Genomic DNA, 19,692 nt, shown 5'->3' on the forward strand with positions numbered 1-19,692 from the left:
TGAGCTTTTTCATATTCGAATTATTTCCAAACATCAAAAGATTGATACTTTGTTTGATAGTGGCTCACAAGTAAATTTAATTTCTGAAGCAATTGTAAAGAAATTGGGATTAGCAACTACACCTCACAAGAAACCATACCCATTAGGATGGTTGAATGATAAAGCACAACTACAAGTGTCTAGACAGTGCAAACTCAAGTTTTCTTTTGGGTCAGCATTTGTAGATGAGGTCGAGTTAGACATAATTCCTTTGGATATATGTGGAATTGTTTTAGGAAGTCCTTACTTGTATGATAGGAAAGCTATTTTCTATAGAGCTGAGAACAAGTATCTACTTGTTAAAGATGGAATCGAATACTTTGTAAGAGCTCATAAGCTCAAAAAAATTATACTCTCATAAACTTAGGGCAGATGAAAAGAATTATAAATTCATGCAAACAATTCTTACTGATGGTTGTAAAGGAAAAGAAACTTGATAAAAACAATGTATTTGAGGGTTGTAATGTTAGACAGCAAGCTAATTTAGAAAAGGTTGTTTCAGAGTATGATATCTTGTTTCAAGAACCTAAAGGTCTACCACCCAAAAAGGAAATAGTGCATGATATTATTTTGCAGCAGGATGCTCCATTGCCTAACATTGGAATGTACAGGTTGTCTGCTTTAGAGAATGTTGAAATCAAGAAGCAAGTGTAGGAGTTGCTCAAGAAGGGGTTCACCATTCCTAGCACATCACCATGTGGGTCACCAATCGTTTTGGCGAGAAAGAATGATGGCTCATGGAGAATGTGCATTGATTACTGAACACTCAATAAGATAACCATCAAAAATCGTTATCCCCTTCCTCGCATAGATGATCTTTTAGATCAATTGAAGGAAGTTGTTTATTTCTCCAAGCTAGACTTGCATAGTGGATACCATCAGGTTAGAGTTACAGAACAAGATGCATGGAAGACTGCTTTCAAAACAAAGCAGGGATTGTATGAGTCGCTGGTTATGCCTTTTGGCCTAACTAATGCTCCTGCTACTTTCATGAGATTAAAGAACGATGTACTTAGATCTTTCTTGATGATTTTGTTATTGTGTATCTGGATGACATTCTGTTTTTTAGCAAAACATGGGAAGAACACCTAAAGTATGTTAAGTAGACATTAGATGTTTTCAAAAGAGAAAAAATTCATGTTAAACTCTCAAAATGTGAATTTGGCAAAACATCTCTAAATTATTTGGGTCGTATAGTAGGGGGTGGTGAATTGAAGATAGATCCCTCTAAAGTGGCAGTCATTGTAAACTGGCCTAAACCCAAATCTACTATAGAAGTTAGAAGCTTCTTAGGAGCAGCACAATATTGGAGGAAGTTCATTTCTAACTTTTCCTCAATTGCAGCTCCCTTACATGATTTAACAGGATTGAACAAGGTGTTTTAGTGGGGAGGCAATCAGCAAAAAGCCTTTGACACCTTGAAAGAAAAGATTAGTACAGCACCTGTACTAGCACTACCTAATCTTCAAAGACCATTTGAGATCCAAACAGATGCCAGTGACTATGCCATGGGAGCAGTGTTGACACAGCACGATAAACCCATATGCTATCATTCTGAGACTTTTAATCCTGCAGTAGTTAACTATCCTACATATGATAAAGAATTGTATGCATTAGTACAGAGTGTGAAAAGGTGGAAACATTACTTAATGGGCAAAGAGACAGTAATACATACTAATCATCAACCACTTCAATATCTACACTCCCAAACTAAGTTGCAGCAATCAAGGCACTATAGATGGATCGGTTTTCTACAATAGTTTCATTTAGTCATCAGATATAAAAAGGGCATACACAATAAGGTTCCAGATATGTTATCTAGAGCCATTATAAATGCATCTACTATACTTAAGCATAATTATGTGCTACATGAAAGCTACATTGAACAATATGCTCAGGATATAGACTTTAAAGATGTATATGCAACTTTAATTCAAGGCAAACGAGTAGAAGAATTGGATTATCATGTAAAGGACCAACTCTTATACCATTGTGGGAAGTTATGCGTTCCACAAACTGAAAGAGTAAAGATAATTAGAGAAGCATGCACTTCTCTGATATCAGGTCACTTTGGGGTAAGTAAAACAATTGCACAGCTGCAAAGATTTTGTTATTGGCCAAAAATGAATGAGATGGTTTCTAGATATGTAAGAGGGTGTGCTATGTGTGCTGAAAGCAAGCCCAGCAATAGAAAACTAGGCTTGTACACTCGATTACCAGTTCCTTCTCACCCTTGGGAAAGTGTTTCCATGGATTTTGTTGGAGGACTGCCTTAATCTAGGAAAGGTCATGATTATCTATATGTTGTTGTGGATAGGTTCAACAAAATGTGTATCTTGATACCTTGTAATAAACAGATTACAGTTGAACAAATTGCAAAATTGTTCTTTGAATATGTATGGGTTCATTTTGGATTACCCACTTCCATTGTATCTGATCGAGACACCCGATTTGTGGGGAAGTTTTGGTCAAGTCTGTGGGAACTGATGGACACCAAACTAAAGAAAAGCACAGCTTTTCATCCACAAACTAATGGCCAGACAAAAGTAGTTAACAGGACAGTGATCCAGTTACTCAAAGGATATTGCAGCAAACATCTTAAGCTTTGGGATGAACATTTGTGTTATGTGCAGCATGCTTATAACAGAGCAAAACATTCTTCTACACAGAGATATCCTTTTGAGACCTGTTTTGGTTTCACCCCAAGGTCTCCTTTAGATTTTGTCTTTGGTAAAGATACCACAGTTGAGGGACACAGTGATGTGGACAAGGCAACTAGGTTCATTGAACAAATCCAAGAGATCCACCAGGCAGTACAGGAACAACTGGAAAAGAGCCAAGCCAAATACAAGGCAAGGCATGACAAGCATTGGATGGAGCATAGTTTCCAATTTGGTGACCAAGTCTAGCTATATATCAGCAAGGACAGGATGCAAGGTGAAGGTAAAAAGCTAAAGCCTATTAGGTATGGACCCTTCAAAATACTTGAGAAGATTGGTGAGAATGCTTTTCGCCTTGATCTACCAGCTTACATGCACATCTACTCAGTCGTAAATGCAGATTGCTTGAGATTGTTTAAACCCTCACTAATTGAGGATCCCAAAGAGCAGGGTCAATTGCCTTTTATTGATGACCTGCTACCTGAATATCTTAATGAATTGCAGGAGGACATAGTTCTGGACAAGAAGGTGAGGATGATGCGTAGAGGAGATGTTGAGTAACTCAGAATTGGGCTCAAGGGTTCAAAGCCGAACAGTGCAAAGTGGATAGAGATTGGACAAGTGAGATAATTGTACCCTCACTTAGTCGATGCTTGAAAACCAACTTTTGGTGGTCCAAAAGCTTTTTCAGTGGGAAGGCCGTGATTTGAATTGGATCCATGAAAAATAATAAAGATGCCATGACTGTATCAAAACAAGACAGACTTTGAATTTGTGAACAAAGAGTGATCAGGAAGACCTTTAACAGTGGTAGTTTGCAGCCAGCGAGGAATGACGAGGACCTTGGTCAAAGAGCGTTGACCGAGGCCCATGGAGACCGCACAGGAGGCCAAACTGGCACTTGGGAAGCCTGGATTGGGAAAAGAAGGCCGTTTCTGATGCGCGATAATCGCGCATCGCTGGGCAAAACCCCTCGAGAAGGAAAAATCCCCAAAGCGCTCGGGCGCATGGAAGCTGGGAAAACCTTGGGGAAAGCGCTAAGGTGAAAGGCGAGTCCCGCACTCCAAAACCGGCAATATATCGAGGGCACCCTTAGGCAGTAAGCGGATTTGGAGAAAAAGAGCGATTCCATTCGGCGCCCGACACGTGGCAGGCAGATGAGAGAGAAAACCACCACTCATCACACGCTAACGGTCGAGCGAGTCAACCGCGCGAAATGAGCGAATGTCGTAGGATCTGGGGGCTCTAGATCTGACGACGAAGATCGTGCCCGATGGAGGAACCGGATTTGATAGGGATTAAACCACAACACAAAGAATTCTGAAGTCCAATTAGACTGCTGAGATGGCGGATGAGTCATTCCACAGTGTAACTGGAAAAACCTAACCGACAAGGAAGAGCTACGCCACTCCTTGTTGACGATGACGCAGAGATAGGGAACTCCAAGTGAGCAGCAGCAGGCGATCCGACGGCGGCAGAAGAGGAAGTGAACAGTCAGAGACAGATTGGCTTTAAAGCGATGAACAAACACAGATTAGAGGACATCGAGAAGAAAATAGAAGAGGACGAAGACAGAGAGAGCGAAAGTTAAGAAAAGACAGTGAAGCAAGAAGCAAAAAAACAGAGAGTCGAGCTGACCTAAGGCAGCATCGAGCAGATAGACAACTTGAGATGTTCAAGCAATCCCTGAGAGGATCTATTGGGAATTGAGTCCCACATTGGGCTCCTCCCATTAAAGACTAGAGAGGTCAAGACTTGAGAGGAAAAGAGTCTGTGCACTCCAGTGGCTTGGGGAATCCAAGAACCACCCTACCAAGCAATTTTGTTTCAGGAGACTCAAATTGAGCTCCTCATTGTAATTCTCTGCTTTAAAGAAACAATAAAAGAAGGCCACCACTGAAAGCTGGACCGGAGATGTAGCCCTGGAGAATAGGGTGAACTTCTTATTAATTATTGTGTTCTTGCATTTGCTTACTGTGCTTCTCTTACTGTTTTCCATTTTCCAGTGTTTGTGTATTTTGCAATCGGATCGATCCATTGTCTAAAATGACATAGACACACACCAACACATGAGTCTGTAATACCTTCATTCATTAATAAATTAATTGAGGTCACTCAAGAGTCATTTTCAGATCATTGGGATTGGCCTTCATAACTTCCCCAGCCCTAACTATCCTACTATACTCCTCCACATGACCATTTGCATGTACTACTCTCACAACATCAAGAGCCCCACATGGAAGCATGCATGAAATGCAGCACTTAATGGTGTTGCCCATTTCCTTGGATACCAAAATGAACTCTTCCACTGATTTCTCTACTCTCTTTTAGATTACCCAACATTCATTCTCCTATTGTACAACAAGCGTTCATGCCTTGAATCCTAGCCTAGATAGGCCTTAAAAGATGTGTTTTTTAGAATAAAAGAACAGATAAGGCTACAAACTCACACATGGGGGGAGATGGGGGAACTTCAATATATGGCAGAAGGCTACAAGCTCATTTCCCAACACCTTTATGTTCTCTTGATTGCTACCAGGTCAATGCCCTGTAATGGGTCCCTACTTCTTGTGCACGAGATGAGTTTGGTCCCACATATGGCATCCATGTCTCTCCTCCCTCGCTCAAATTATCCAGCACAATTTCCTGGATTCTCCACTTCGTCCTACACTCTATACCCATTTTGGATGTCCTGCCTTTCCATGCTTATCATGGCAAAGGAACGCAATGATTTTGGGCATGATTTTGAAGATGAAGTAGGTGGACAAGAGCATATAATGTGGAATTCTTGGTGGAGAAATAGATGGTAGCTTTTGCTTGGCTTGGACTAGATTTAAGAGATGTTGAGGGGAAAGCAGGTCAACAAGGTAGCAACAATATCATGGTGTGACCTTTTCATAGGCTTTTGACATTATCATTATGGACTATGATGTTGCCATTTACCATGTCCAGTTTTTTATTGGTGCCTTGATTTAAAAGTATGAATTAAGAAAATTGAATACTGAGGAAATTAAATACTTTTATTGGGCAATGAAAATCAGTTTCTAGTTCCATTCAAATTTCATGTGTAAAAAATATATTTGATGCTAATAATTGTCTTAGAAATTTTTCTTCCTATGTCTCAAAACTCTGTTCTGGGATTTTAAATCATTTTAGATTTTTCATTCAAATTCTATGTGTTATAATTAGATTGCCTAGGCATTATGAATTTGATTAAGAGATGTCAATAATTGTTTTGAAAACTTTCTACTAGTTTCTCAAAACCCTCACAACCTTTTAAAATTTGGGACAAAGTACCCTTTGAAAGCCTTGTCAATCATGTTTCCAAATTTCCTGTATTTACTGGAAACAATTTCAAGCAGCCAACAGACAACCTTTCAAACCTTGGAATGAAGTACCCTTTGAAAGCCTTTCTATTCATGTTTCCATAAATTTGTTTCCTTTTGCTCCTTGCTTGTTGTTTCCATAAAGTTGTTTATTTTTGCTCCTTGTTTCCCACTGAGGATACTTGAGACCAAAAAATTATTCAAGATCAAAGTCCCAGATTGTTCAAGTGACACATAAAACTGAAAATTAAGTGAAAAGGCCAAATTATTTACTTTCCCTTTTTTCTCTTTCATTTTGGGAAAGAGGTGATGGAGGCCAGAGATTGTTAAGCATTGGAATGCCACTCGCAAAACAAGAGTTGGTTTGGGAAATATGGCTGACTTTCTGGTTGTGGACTGGATCTAATAATAAGAATCACTCCATTAAATTAAAAACTGCACAAACATTCATAAGCAACCACATTAGAAAAATATGTGTCAGCCACATCGTAGAAATATACATTAGTGCTTGAAGTATGACGAAACGAAGTACCAAATTGGAAATGTATGGCAGAAGGCTTGGCCTTGCAGCCAAGTTGCTTTTAGTCAATAACAAATAGCACAAAAAAATACTTGGGTACTGGAGCTACTTCTAGTGTAGCGAGCTTATTTCTATCCAGAGCAAAAAAAAATACAACTGCATCTTCGAGATAACTCTTCTTTGAGACACAGTATTCACAATTGTACCTCAGTGTGACCTGTTGCATATTTACAGAAGAAACTATATATGATAATAATAACTTAATTTCGCATCACAATATAATCAGACTCAATTTATGGTTTCCCAAGAAAAAACACATATTTTTAACAGCTAGACCCATAACTGTGTCATTCAAAGAAAGCTAAGATTTCATCTCCTTCTCCTTACACATGTTCTAGCCATGAAATTTCAAACAACAATAACAACAGTTGCTAAATGTTCTGTAGCCTAAAAACAGTTGTTGGGATTTTCATCAACATAGAGTACAAGTCACATGATCAAGATATATCCTCCACATAACATCCTTCATGAAAGTTAAGTATTCATTCTTGCATCAATCAGTTTAAATGTTGTAACATATTCCTGCTTTCTCATTTCCATCATTGATCTCAAGGCCTAACTATGGTCATCAATCTACAGACCTTTTCAAGCAATTTTCATGGGTTCCAAACAGTTATCAGAATGGGAAATTGTACCATTGCACTCATATCATACATTTTGTTGGATCGAATTCCAGGTGAGGACTTGGGATTACTTCTCTTATATGAATCAATTTTCTTCAAAGGATAATCATGTTGATCATGTGCCATTCGGTCCCCTGCGTACCCTGACTTTGAGCTAGGGATGCTCAAGGCTCAAATGTAACTCCATGATTATTAGGCATCCACTTGGAAGATCTGCAACAATCGATGAGGCCTTTAATTCTGTATGGATTGAATTGTTATGCTTTTAGACTCTGATATGCTTTCCAATGTAGGCCGCCACACATCAATCCGGCTAATACGGCAGCTCTCAAGCCTCCTTCTTGGCATATGGCATTGCCTACCATCCTTATGGGTTCTGGATTTATCACAAAATACCTCTACTAAACATTGCTCCGAGATTACCACCTCTCTCACAGTGCCACTTTGATTGATGCCAACGGGCTTTTGTTGAAGGGCCTCAGATTGATTCACATTGGTGTTTTGAAGGGATGTGAGGGGCTGGGATGAAGATGGGGTTAGGGATGGGAATGCTTCCCTCTGCAATCACTTATCTTTAAATCTTTTGACACGTGGGCTCTGAAGAGAAGGGTACTTGGGCTTATTGCCATTGGAATATCGATTCGGCTAATCCGACGGCTCTCAAGCTTGCAGATTACATAGAGCAACTATAACAAAGAAAAATCTCTAATAATTATAAAAAGCCTACAAGTTTTGGACATACAAAATTTGCATATTGAATAACATCATACCAAAGATGCAGCCGAGAGCCCATATCTCTAATGCCACAGAATAGTGCTTCGCACCCAACAGTGCTTTAGGAGCTTTGTACCACAACGTGACAACCTGCAGATGACAGGTTCAGAGAGATCAAACACTTGCTAAAACAATGGAGGAGCATAGAGTATGTTGTTCCTTAAGAAACCAATTTCCTGGCTATGGGGAAATTGTGCTTAAGACATTAATAAATATGATTTACTGTCACTTATTATTTGTTGTGTTCTCAAATGAAGGACCTAGAAAACTTGGTCTTTAAGTCTTAATACATGTATGACCATAACATCTCAGAATGCCATTTGTTGCCAGATATAAATGATGAATGAAGAAAGTTTGAAGGAGAAGTTAAAGATAATCTGTTGATCTTTCACAGAAACTACTATCTGTAACTTAGAAGAATTATGATAATGAGAACTGAATCTTAGACAATATGCTTGTCTTTCACAGAAACTATTATACCTGTGTTTTTCTATTGTAAACCTTCTATAATGAAAATATATTATAAAACACAATTTTTCCGCTTTCAATACAGGCTCCGCACAATTTTCGAGGTATACTTTCCCGCCGATTCATCCCCATCATAGATCTGCGCTTTTCAGATCAGACGGTTTGTAAAGGTTTCGGGCGGGACATAAGCCCGGAGAATACCCGCCTGAAATGGGTGGTTTCCTCTCTCCACGCGGCTGCTATGTGTTGAATGATAAGTGGGATTGGGTGAGTTACAATAAAAACCATTTACCATTTTTGCTCCGCCCAAAAACCTGCCTTATAACTTGAAATCTGCTTTTTCATATTCCTTGCGGATCTGCCAGACTTATATAACATAATATATATCACTATCGGATCCGGCCTATTGCAAATCGCAATCGACGCTTATCCATATATATAAAGTGTTATACGATGATCGTGGACCTACCGGGGCTTTAAAATATAATATATATATATGCTTCAAGTTCGGCCTTTCTATTATAATCCTTTATAATAAAATTCATATAAAACAACGTAAAAAAATATATATGAATATCAATAAAAATCTTTACAACCCGCGATAAGACAAACGCGCTAAATTATAAAGTATAGCATATAAACTATCGGGTCCGAAATCCCCATCGCTCATCACAATCGGCAAAGGAACCAACATACATGCATAAAGGCTTTTCGGACTCGCAGGTCCGACCCTTATCGCAGATCGTGATCGGCGAGGTCACATACATATAATATAAGCGCTATGTGTTGTTCTGGACCCGTTGTCATTATAAAACATGGCATATAACATATCGGGTCGGGAACCTAATCGCAAATCGCAATCATCGCTTCTCCGCAAAACCAACCGTCCATAATCATTGTGGACCCGCCAAACTTTTAAATGCAACATATATTATTTCGGGTCCAGTGTTAATGCTTTAACACTTGTTTCCTTTGTAAAATCCGATATATTTCTTCATTTCTTTTATATTTTGATTCCAATAAACTTACCTTATCTTTTTTCAAAATATTTTTCAAGTGATTTTTGAATGAAACAAACAACAAAATACATGTTACAACAGAGTGCATAGGTCAAGGGCCCACATTATGCATCATGTGGGCTTGACCATACAAGTTCTGGATATGTTCATGCTTTGCAAGAGAATGTTTTACCACTGTATCATGAAAAATGTGTAGACAATAACATAAAGGAAAACCCACCTCAAAAGTATAGCTCTTGATAGGTACTGTGTAAGCTCTTCCCAGTCCAAGATCTGCAACTTTCAGCATCCCCATATCTTCATCTACTTACAAAGAAAATATTTTTAAAACTTGTACAGAAGGATTCAAGTGCCTTCCTCGGTGTTGGAAGCCCTTGAATTGCAGAACAACCCGAGGACCTGCAGGCAGGACAAGAAACAGAGAATTAGCCAGATTAAAGAAAACAAAAAAAGAATGTTCAGATACCTAATGTGTAAATCGCTAAAAGACTGCTAACCCATCAACGAAAATTAGGCTTACTCGCACCCTGTGAAACTGGATTCTGGATGGTATTTGGGTAGCAGTTGGTAGTAGCAGTGGATAGGCAAGATGCAGAGACCAGTTCACTGCAACGTCGTGGCCAAGAGGTGAGAACTAGCCACCCAGGAGGAAACCCTAGCTGAGTTAGGGTTTTGCATAGCGTTTTCATGGAGCTTGGCATCGAACAACCGAGTTGTTCCTCATGGTGTCTGGTAATGAACAGGATTAGGATTAGATGCACCCAGCGGAGCCACAACCAAGTTGAAAGAATGAAATGGGACTATGGTTATAATAGTGTGAATCAAGATTTAGTTGACTTGACAGTTAGTAGCATCTAATGGTGGAAAAAAATTTAATCATCTAACAATGGATCTGAGATCGGTGCTTGAAGTATGACGAAACGAAGTACCAAATTTGAGATGTATGACAAAAGGCTTGGCCTTGCAGCCAAGTTGTTTTTAGTCAATAACAAAGAGCACAAAAAAATACTTGGGTACTAGAGCTGCTTCTGGTGCAATGAGCTTATTGCTATCCAGAGTAAAACAAATACAATTTACATCTTTGAGATAACTCTTCTTTGAGACACAATATTCATAATTGTACCTTAGTCTGACATGTTGCATATTTACAGAAGAACCTATATATGATAATAATAACTTCATTTCATGTAACAATCTAATTAGACTCAATTTATGGCCTCCCAGGAAAAAAAAAAAAAAAAAAAACCACATATTTTTAACAGCTAGACCCATAACCGTGTCATTCAAAGCAAGCTAAGATTTCATCTCCTTCTCCCTACACATGTTCTAGCCATGAAATTTCAAACAACAATAACAATAGTTGTAGAATGTTCTGTACAGTGTAGCCTGAAAACAGTTGTTGGGATTTTCATCAACATATAGTACAAGTCACATGATAAAGCCGTATCCTCCACATAACATCCTTCATGAACATTAAGGATTAATTCTTGCATCAATCAGTCTAAATGTTGTAAACATATTCCTTCTTTCTCATTTCCATCATTAATCTCAAGGCCTAACTAGGGTCATCAATCTACAAACCTATTCAAGCAGTTTTCATGGGTTCCAAATAGTTATCAGAATGATAAATTGTACCAATGCACTCATATCATACCTTTTGTTGGATCGAATTCCAGGTGAGGACTTGGGATTACTTCGCTGATCTGAATCAACTTTCTTCACAAGATAATCATGTTGATCATGTGCCATTATGTCCCCTACATACCCTGACTTTGATCTAGGGATGCTCAAGGCTCAAATGCAACTCCATGTTTATTAGTTATCCACTTGGAAGATCTACAACAATCGATGAGGCCTTTAATTCTGTATGGATTGAACTATTATGCTTTCGGACTCTGATATTCTTTCTAGTGTAGGCCACCACACATCGATTCGGCTAATCCAGTCGCTCTTAAGTATCCTTCTTGGCATACGGTGTTGCCTGCCATCCTAATGGGTTCTTGATTTATCACACAATACCTCTGTTGAACACTGCTCCGAGATTACCACCACTGTCACAACGCCACTCTGTTTGATGCCAATGAGCTTCTATTGAAGGGCCTCAGATTATTTACATTGGTGTTTTGAAGGGATGTGAGGGTCTAGGATGAGAATGGGGATGGGGATGGGGACGAGGATGGGGATGCTTCCATCTGCAATCGCTTATCTTTAGCTCTTTTTACATGTGGGCTCTAAAGAGAAGGGGACTTGGGCTTATTGCCATTGGAATATCGATTTGGATAATCGGCAGCTCTTAGGCTTGTAGATTACATAGTTCAGCTATAACAAAGAACAATCTCTAATAATTATCAAAAACCTACAAGTTTTTGATATACAAAATTTGCAAATTGAATAACATCATACCAAAGATGCAACCGAGAGCCCATATCTCTAATGCCACAGAATAGCGCTTCGCACCCAACAGCACTTCAGGAGCTCTGTACCACAGAGTGACAACCTGCAGATGATAGGTTCAGAGAGATCAAACACCTGCTAAAAAGATGGAGGATCATAGAGTGCATAGGTCAAGGGCCCACATTATGCATCATGTGGGCTTCACCATACAAGTTCTGGATATGTTCATGCTTTGCAAGAGAACTTTTTACCACTGTATCATGAAAAATGTGCAGACAATAACATAAAGGAAAACCCACCTCAAAAGTATAGCTCTTGATAGGTATTGTGAAAGCTCTTCCCAGTCCAAGATCTGCAATTTTCAGCATCCCCATATCTTCATCTACTTATAGAGAAAATATTTTTAAAACCTGTATCGAAAGATTCAAGTGCCTTCCTCATGCTGGAAGCCCTTCAATTGTCGAACAACTCGAGGATTTGCAAGCAAGACAAAAAACAAAGAATTAGCTAGATTAAAGAAAACAAAAAAAGAATGTTCAGATACTTAATGTGTAAATAGCTAAAAGACTGCTAACCCATCAACGAAAATTAGGCTTACTCGCACCCTGTGAAACTGGATTCTGGATGGTATTCAGGTAGCAATTGGTACTAGTAATGGATAGGCAAGACAGATCAGTTCACTGGAATGTCGTGGCCAGAAGGCGATAACTAGACACCCAGGAGGCAACCCTAGCTGAGTTAGGGTTTTGCATAGCGTTTACATAGAGCTTGGCATCGAACAACCGAATTGTTCCTAATGGTTTCTGGTAATGAATAGGCTTAGGATTAGATGCACCCAGCGGAGCCACAACCGAGTTGAAAGAATGAAATGGGACTATGGTTATAATAGTGAAAATCAAGATTTACTTGACTTGACAGTTAGTAGCATCTAATGGTGGAAAAACATTTAATCGTCTAACAATGGATATGACAGTTAGGATTATGACAGAAAGGCAGTTGGGGGAGTTTATTTCAGAGGGGAACGCCTTATGGCGTAACTAGTATTAAGGACTATGATTTTGGTCAATGGTGTTCACCTTGTAACTTTGTATAATTTGGATGTGACTACTCAAGTTATGGGTAGTTAAAATGCAACATCAATCAAAATTAGAAAAATAATGACATAGTTGAAGGAATAAATAATGATCTTGTTGCAATCATAGATTCAACATCTTCATGAAGAGAACATATAATCAATAGAGCTAGGTATGTTAACCATGAAATTAGTGATATGAAGGACATTTTTTAATTTTTTGAGAAATATGTGTGCTTAGAAATGAGAAGAGGGTTTATTTTTCCTTTAGAGTGACAAAATTCTCAAGAGGTGCTTGAGTTTGGTGAATTTAAATATATACATGGAGGTAGCCCCAAATAGAGGATTTTCTCATGTAAGTCAAGGCTTTAATTTATGAGAAATAAAAATTTTAACATGTTTGTTTCTTTGTTGAAAGCAAAAGTGAAATGAGGGTGAAATCCTTGAAAAGTGACTATGGTGGTGAGTATTGATCTAAGGGTTCAAAAATAGTTCTGATAATCTCAAGGCATTAAAAAATAGATGATCATCATATTCCTAAGAAAATTGTGTCATTAAGAAGTTGAATCAAAACTTTATGGAGAAGGCATGGAATATGAAAGTAAATGCTAGTTTGAGAAATAGATGTTGGGTTGTGGCTACCAGAGTGAACTATTTGACTAGTATATTATGTGGTTTAGTTTTGGGCAACAATACAATGAAATAGGATTGAAATGCATAAAATCCCTCTATTTCACATCTTAAGGTTTTTGGGTGTGAGGATTACACTCACATACCTAAGCATTGGCATACCCATAGTGGGAATGTGATTTTTAAGGAGGAAAAACTTGTATGGATCAGTGTGAAGAATATCAATAGAAAGGTATATCATGTAGCAATTCCAAATTTTCGATATTTCACCAAAGTTCAAGTTGAATATTTATCAATGAACTTAGATTTTAAAATTCCAATGGAAGAAAATGGAAATCGGTGTAAAAATAATATTTCATTAGTATTTTAAGAAAAAATTCACCTTAAACATAAGTAACTTAATTAAGGGAAATGTTTGAGGAGGACTCTACATGACCAAAAGTACATTGACATATATGAGTATGAGCCAAAATATTTTAGTTATTTTATCTTTCATGGTTGATGAGCCAAAGCAATACCAAAGAGGCTCTTAATGGTGATGGGTGTTACAAAATTTTCTTAAATGAAGGTGGGCAATTGGATTCAAATGGGAATTCAAGAGGAAGTATAATGAAAATATTTATGCGGAGCATTATAGAGCTTATTTGATAGCACAATAATACTTTCAAGAGAAGGTAGATGGTTATGATGAGACATTATATCTAGTGGCCAAGGATACCTCTATTATGTTGTTTTTAGTGCTAATAGTTGTGGTTTGGAAGAGTTGTTTTTAGTGCTAATAGTTGTGGATGGCTTGAAAGAAAACAAAATAGATGTGAAGAAAACATTTCTTAACAATGAACTTAAGGAAGAAAACATTTCCTAACAATGAACTTAAGGATTAAATCTTCCTAAAATAGCCAAATGGATTTGTTGTAAAAAGGAGAATGTGTGTTGTGCCAATCAAATAAATCTTTATATGGATAGAAGTAAAACCCAAGATAATGGTAGCAATCATTTGATATTCACAACTAATTTCAATATGAGGTTCACAATTACTTTGAGTATGAGATTCTCAATTAATTTATATGAATATGAGTAAAACCCAAGACAATGGTAAAGACAATTTGAGATTCACATCTAATTTCAATATGAAATTTACAATTAATTTATTTAGTTTATAAAATTTCAAAATTAATATTATTTATCCATTCAAAATGTACCATTGTCCTATATAAAATTAAAATATTATTATTAAAAATAATATTAACTATTATAAAATTTTATTTAAAATACATTTTTAACCTATCAAAATTAACTTTTTTTAATAATCAATAATATTATTTTTAATATAAAAATAAATTAAAAGCACTATAAATAAATTTAACTTACTTAAACATAATATTATAGCTTGCCACTATAAACATCAGTCCAAAACGTTCTGAATAAATATATATTCAAAGTCAAGTGCTCTGAATCGGACAACCAACTCTATATTATTCAGTAATCGTTTTGGATATATATGTCATTGCAAAGCTACAATTACATTTACATAAATTAAGTGCTTCTATGTTGTAATTTTGTAAATAAATGTTTTTAAGGGGTAACTTGTGGATTAATGGTGACTGTGTAAGAAAATAGAGGAGTTGTTTTTTGTATGATTTTTTAGACGTTTTTTTTTCTAGTTTAATTTTTTTAAAATTTGGTAGGAACTTATTGAAATCGTATGCTTAGGCAGTGATCACTGTAAAATCGAAGTTCCCCGAGGTTTTTCAGGATGTTGAATCCATATATGTAGTCAAAAAATCAGTTTAAATAACACAAATCAAAATTTCACCTCAAAATTTTGCCGAATTACTACACCCAAAAAATCACACTAAAAACAATTCCAAAAATAAAACCAAATCAATTTTATAAATTGGACGTTGGCCTCATACAATGAATAAATAATTCTTTAAACCATTCAATTCTGCATAAAACTAATACATACTAGGTGCTAGCCAGCGCTGGCGAGAGTTGATGCGTCGTACGACTTCGACCAACCTACTCGCCAAGAAAAGCATATAAATTTTATAATAAATAGAATAGAGCAACTCAAGTCTTCGAATCTATCTAATATTATGTATTTATTTATTTTTATTTTTTTTCCGAAGGTGGTAAAACCTATCAACTCAGGTGTCAAACCAACAGTGAGGACAGCCATCTCTGGCTGCTATCCGCGAATGCTGGGATGACTCATCACTGTTAATAGGAAAACCACGCCACCTGACATAACCCTGCTGGTGGTCCGTAATCGGGAGCAGGCTCTCACTCCTGCCAGATGCCTCTGGGTCTTGGGCCGTTAACCTGTTTCCTTACGTCCGAGGAAGACGAGCTCTTAGCCAAGCAGAAGCAGTTTTACGGCATACTCCAGGCCGAAATCTAATATTATGTATTATTAGAGATTTGTAGATATTACTATCGAATTTACCTGTCAAGGAAAAGAAATAAAATATATATATATATTCTAGTGAGTATACTATTCGACAACTAATGTGTAGACCTGTAAATAAATTCAGTTTTATTTCACATCAAAATCAATTAATTAAAATAACCTCCAAGTTTCAAATGAAATCTCTGATGTTGAAACTTCGGACCGAGGACCAGATCCATGAATCCTTTGCCATCAGCACCCAATTCGTCAACAGAAAATTTAGTATTCGCCATACTATATTCGAAAGGGAGGGGCAGCATATAAGGCCTTGCTGACATTCACAGGAATTCTGCCACTCTCACTGTTCTCCCAAATTGAGCTAATCATCGCAGAAACTTTTTCCTCTCACACATGTTTGAAGAACATGATTCTTTTAGCAGTCAGTAGTTCTATCACAAATGGTTATCTATTTCTTATTATTAAAAATAAAAATTTAAAATTTAGCGGTTGCATTTAATTGTAAGATGATGTTTATTTATCACGGATGGACCATTTTTTATCTTTATTGATTTATTTTTATTTTTTACATTCTTGTTTTTAAATTAAATTTTTAATAATTAAAAAATTTATTTTTTAATTTGTGTTTACGTGATTATAAAGTAGTTTATTTTTTACATTCTTGTTTTTAAAATAAATTTTTAATAATTAAAAAAATTATTTTTTTATCTGTGTTTACATGAAAAGTTTTGGTTTATTATAAAGTGGTTTTGGAGTGCCAACTATCATGTGAAGTAACATCTTTTTAGTTGTGTTGAAATGAAACATGGTTATTTATGTCTTATTATTAAAAATAAAAAATAAATACTACTAGTTGCATTTAATTGTAAGATGGTGTTTCTTCATCACGGATGGATCAATTCTTTCATCTTTATTGATTTATTTTTATTTTTTACATTCTTGTTTCTAAATTAAATTTTTAATTATTAATTATTTTTTTTGTGTGTTTACATGAAAAGTTATGGTTTATTATAAAGTAGTGTTGGAGTGCTAACTACCAGGTGAAGTAACATCTTTTTAATTGTGTTGAAATGAAATAAGTATGATTTATTATGACTTTGCCGTGAAGTGCCAATTATGAGATGATTAACTTCGCCTTGTTTATTATAATGTGTCATTAAATCTTAATTGAGGTGATAAATTTCACTTAGTTGTAGCCTTTGGTTTTTATTTTTATATTAATTGTTTAATTTAAAATTTACTAAATATTTCATAATAAATTTTGGAAAAAAAAATTAAAATAATTTTAGTTTTAATTAATATTACTTTGTCAATAAATTCTCGTCGATTTGATATGAGTTGTAATTATAGCAAGAAAAAATTAAGTGAAAGAAAGGAGTTGAAAGTGTTATTCAAATATAAGAGAAAGAAAAATAGTGAAAATGTGTTTGAGGAATAGGGTATAAAGAGTGTATTGTAGAATTTTATGAGATGTAGTTTTACATAAAAATGAGGAGGAAAAAAGAATTCCAACCTTCCAAATATGTTAAAAATCTACAATGTAAAATGAGATAAATTTACATAAGCTGCATTTTAGATGAAGTACATCAATATGTGCTCTAAAATAATGAGAAATTAACACATAAAACAAAGAAAGAAATGGAAGTTAGTTTTAAATGATAAAAAATTAGCACACAAAACATAGAAAAAAAGGGAAGTTAGTTTGAGGTTGAGACACTAGGGGTAGAGTGGAGGCAAATCCTATAATTTCACATGAAAATTAGAATATGTGTACCATGAGATGAGTGAAATTATATGAGGGTGACATCATAGCCATACCCAAGGTAAAGGGTAAGGGTACTTTAAAAGTTGAGAAAGAGGATATAGCAGTGATTGACTATAGATTTACTATCACATATATGGGAAAGAGGACCACAAATTATTAGAGAATCTACAAACTTGTAATGTAGGATGGAAATAGAAAATGTAATTTAATCAATTTTGTCTTATACAATATTTTTGGGTTGATTTCACTAAACTAGTTTCTACTACAAGTTAATGGAAAATGTAATTTAATCAATTTTGTCTTATACAATATTTTTGGGTTGATTTCACTAAACTAGTTTTTGCTATAAGTTAATGATGTATAAATCATTTGTATTTATATATCTATGTTAATAGTTTCACCACCAATTATTTGGAAAGTTGTAATGAGATCAAACTTATTTTCAAAAGGTTATGTAATAGGATAAAACTTTATTTTCAAAAGGCTTTGCTTTCTTTAACTGGGTGGAGTCCTCATAATACCCCTCATGAGGGTTTGGATTTGGTAACTTAGGTAAAGAATGATACTTAATTGAGTCTAATTGAAATTAATAATAACAATTGTGTACAAAAATAAAAAATAAGATGGTGTATAAATTAAATAAAAAAATAAATGATTCTCCAGGAATGTCTAAAATACCAAAAATTCACCTATGAAGGACTATATATTTTTTTGCACAAGACTTACCGCAGATCTGGACTTCATTAAACAACCGAGGGACAACATTGTAAGAAACACTTTGACTCTTGACTCTGATTCCAAATGGCTCCCAGCTTCACGAAAATAGCTGCCATATCAGTTTTGTCTGCCTCTGGTGGGCAAGCTCCTGCCCATATCGTCAGTGAAGCCCCAACTCCCACTGTCCAGGTGGTCCAAGCATCACTCGATGAGGCTTTGAAGTTTTCTGAAAGTGCCATAATCTGTTGGTTCAATGGTTTTTTACCACGGCTGACAGCTCTCCGCAGTTGGATCTGGAAGGTATGGAAGCCTGTCATTTTACCCGTGTGTTAGGGGTTTCTTTATACTGGATTTTGAAAACTCTAAAAGCAGACAATGTATTCTAGATTCCGGCCCTTGGTTTTGGGAAAATTCAGGCCTATTCATGAAGCCATGGAACCCATCATTCAATCCCTCAACAACAGTCATAACCTCAGCACCAGTTTGGGTGAGATTGCCAAACCTACCCTTGCATCTTTGGAATTTCTCCTCACTAAAAGCCATTGGAAATGCAATTGGGAAATTTTACTACAGGTGCCCAGAAACAGAGGAATATGCCAGAACCACCTATGCACGCATCTGTGTGGAAATGGACTTCAGCGCCAGATTCCCAACTGAAATAAACCTAACAAGTAAAGACTATGTGTGGAACTAGAAACTTGATTATGAAAGTGTCCTCTTCAGATGTCGATCGTGCTTTGAGACAGGCCATCTAGCAAAAAATTGCCCAAAAGCCTCCCAGAAAAATTATGCTAGAAAGAATCACCACAAATCTACATGGTGGGAAGGAGCACAAAAAGAACATTACACTGTCATCAAGGAAGAACACTCTCCAGAAAACTCTAAATCGCAGGAAATCGGGCAAGAAAGAAACAACTCTCAAGACAAGCACGGGGAAAGCCCCGCCCAACAGCGAAAAAGTGAACTCGACAACCCCTCAAGCATCAACAATTATGAAGATTTGCATACCGCACAAAATAAATCTTCATTTAACAGCAAAGCAAATCTCCCAGACCAAGCTTCTTCTCCGACTATCTTCAAAAAGACGTATACAACAAATTGCGCTGCTAAGACACCAATGTCCCATGAACCAAAAGAGATGAAGGAGATGCAAGATAAAAGAAGTTGGAAGACCATAGAGAAAAAAAAGAATGCTACAGCACCAATCTTGCCAAG

General features: G+C 36.4%; 1 protein-coding gene across 2 annotated transcripts; it reads right to left on the minus strand.

Moving 5' to 3' along the window:
* Positions 1 to 10,945: 10,945 nt before the first annotated feature.
* Positions 10,946 to 12,684, minus strand: LOC149214139 (cyclin-dependent kinase B1-1-like). 2 transcript variants are annotated; one of them, XM_089390861.1, is made up of 3 exons: positions 12,183 to 12,684; positions 11,893 to 11,986; positions 10,946 to 11,808 (listed from the first exon to the last, which is right to left on the minus strand). In XM_089390861.1, exons 1-3 carry the CDS (start codon positions 12,255 to 12,257, stop codon positions 11,783 to 11,785), a joined length of 195 nt encoding a protein of 64 aa, XP_089246987.1. In that variant the 5' UTR covers positions 12,258 to 12,684; the 3' UTR covers positions 10,946 to 11,782. The 2 variants fall into 2 exon arrangements, with proteins under 2 accessions (XP_089246987.1, XP_089246986.1); XM_089390860.1 differs by having other exon boundaries at positions 10,946 to 11,986.
* Between the last annotated feature and the right edge of the window lie 7,008 nt (positions 12,685 to 19,692).

Source organism: Pinus tabuliformis, chromosome 1_1, assembly GCF_031772625.1.
Source record: "Pinus tabuliformis cultivar Carrire ecotype Pingquan chromosome 1_1, CPIR1, whole genome shotgun sequence".
Lineage (NCBI taxonomy): Eukaryota > Viridiplantae > Streptophyta > Pinopsida > Pinales > Pinaceae > Pinus > Pinus tabuliformis.

Coding starts and splice junctions, on each gene's coding strand:
- LOC149214139 (XM_089390860.1), bottom strand. CDS start 12,257: ATGGGGATGCTGAAAATTGCAGATCTTGGACTGGGAAGAGCTTTCACA. Junction 11,987..12,182: donor TCAAGAGCTATACTTTTGAG/GTGGGTTTTCCT, acceptor TATCATCTGCAG/GTTGTCACTCTGTGGTACAG.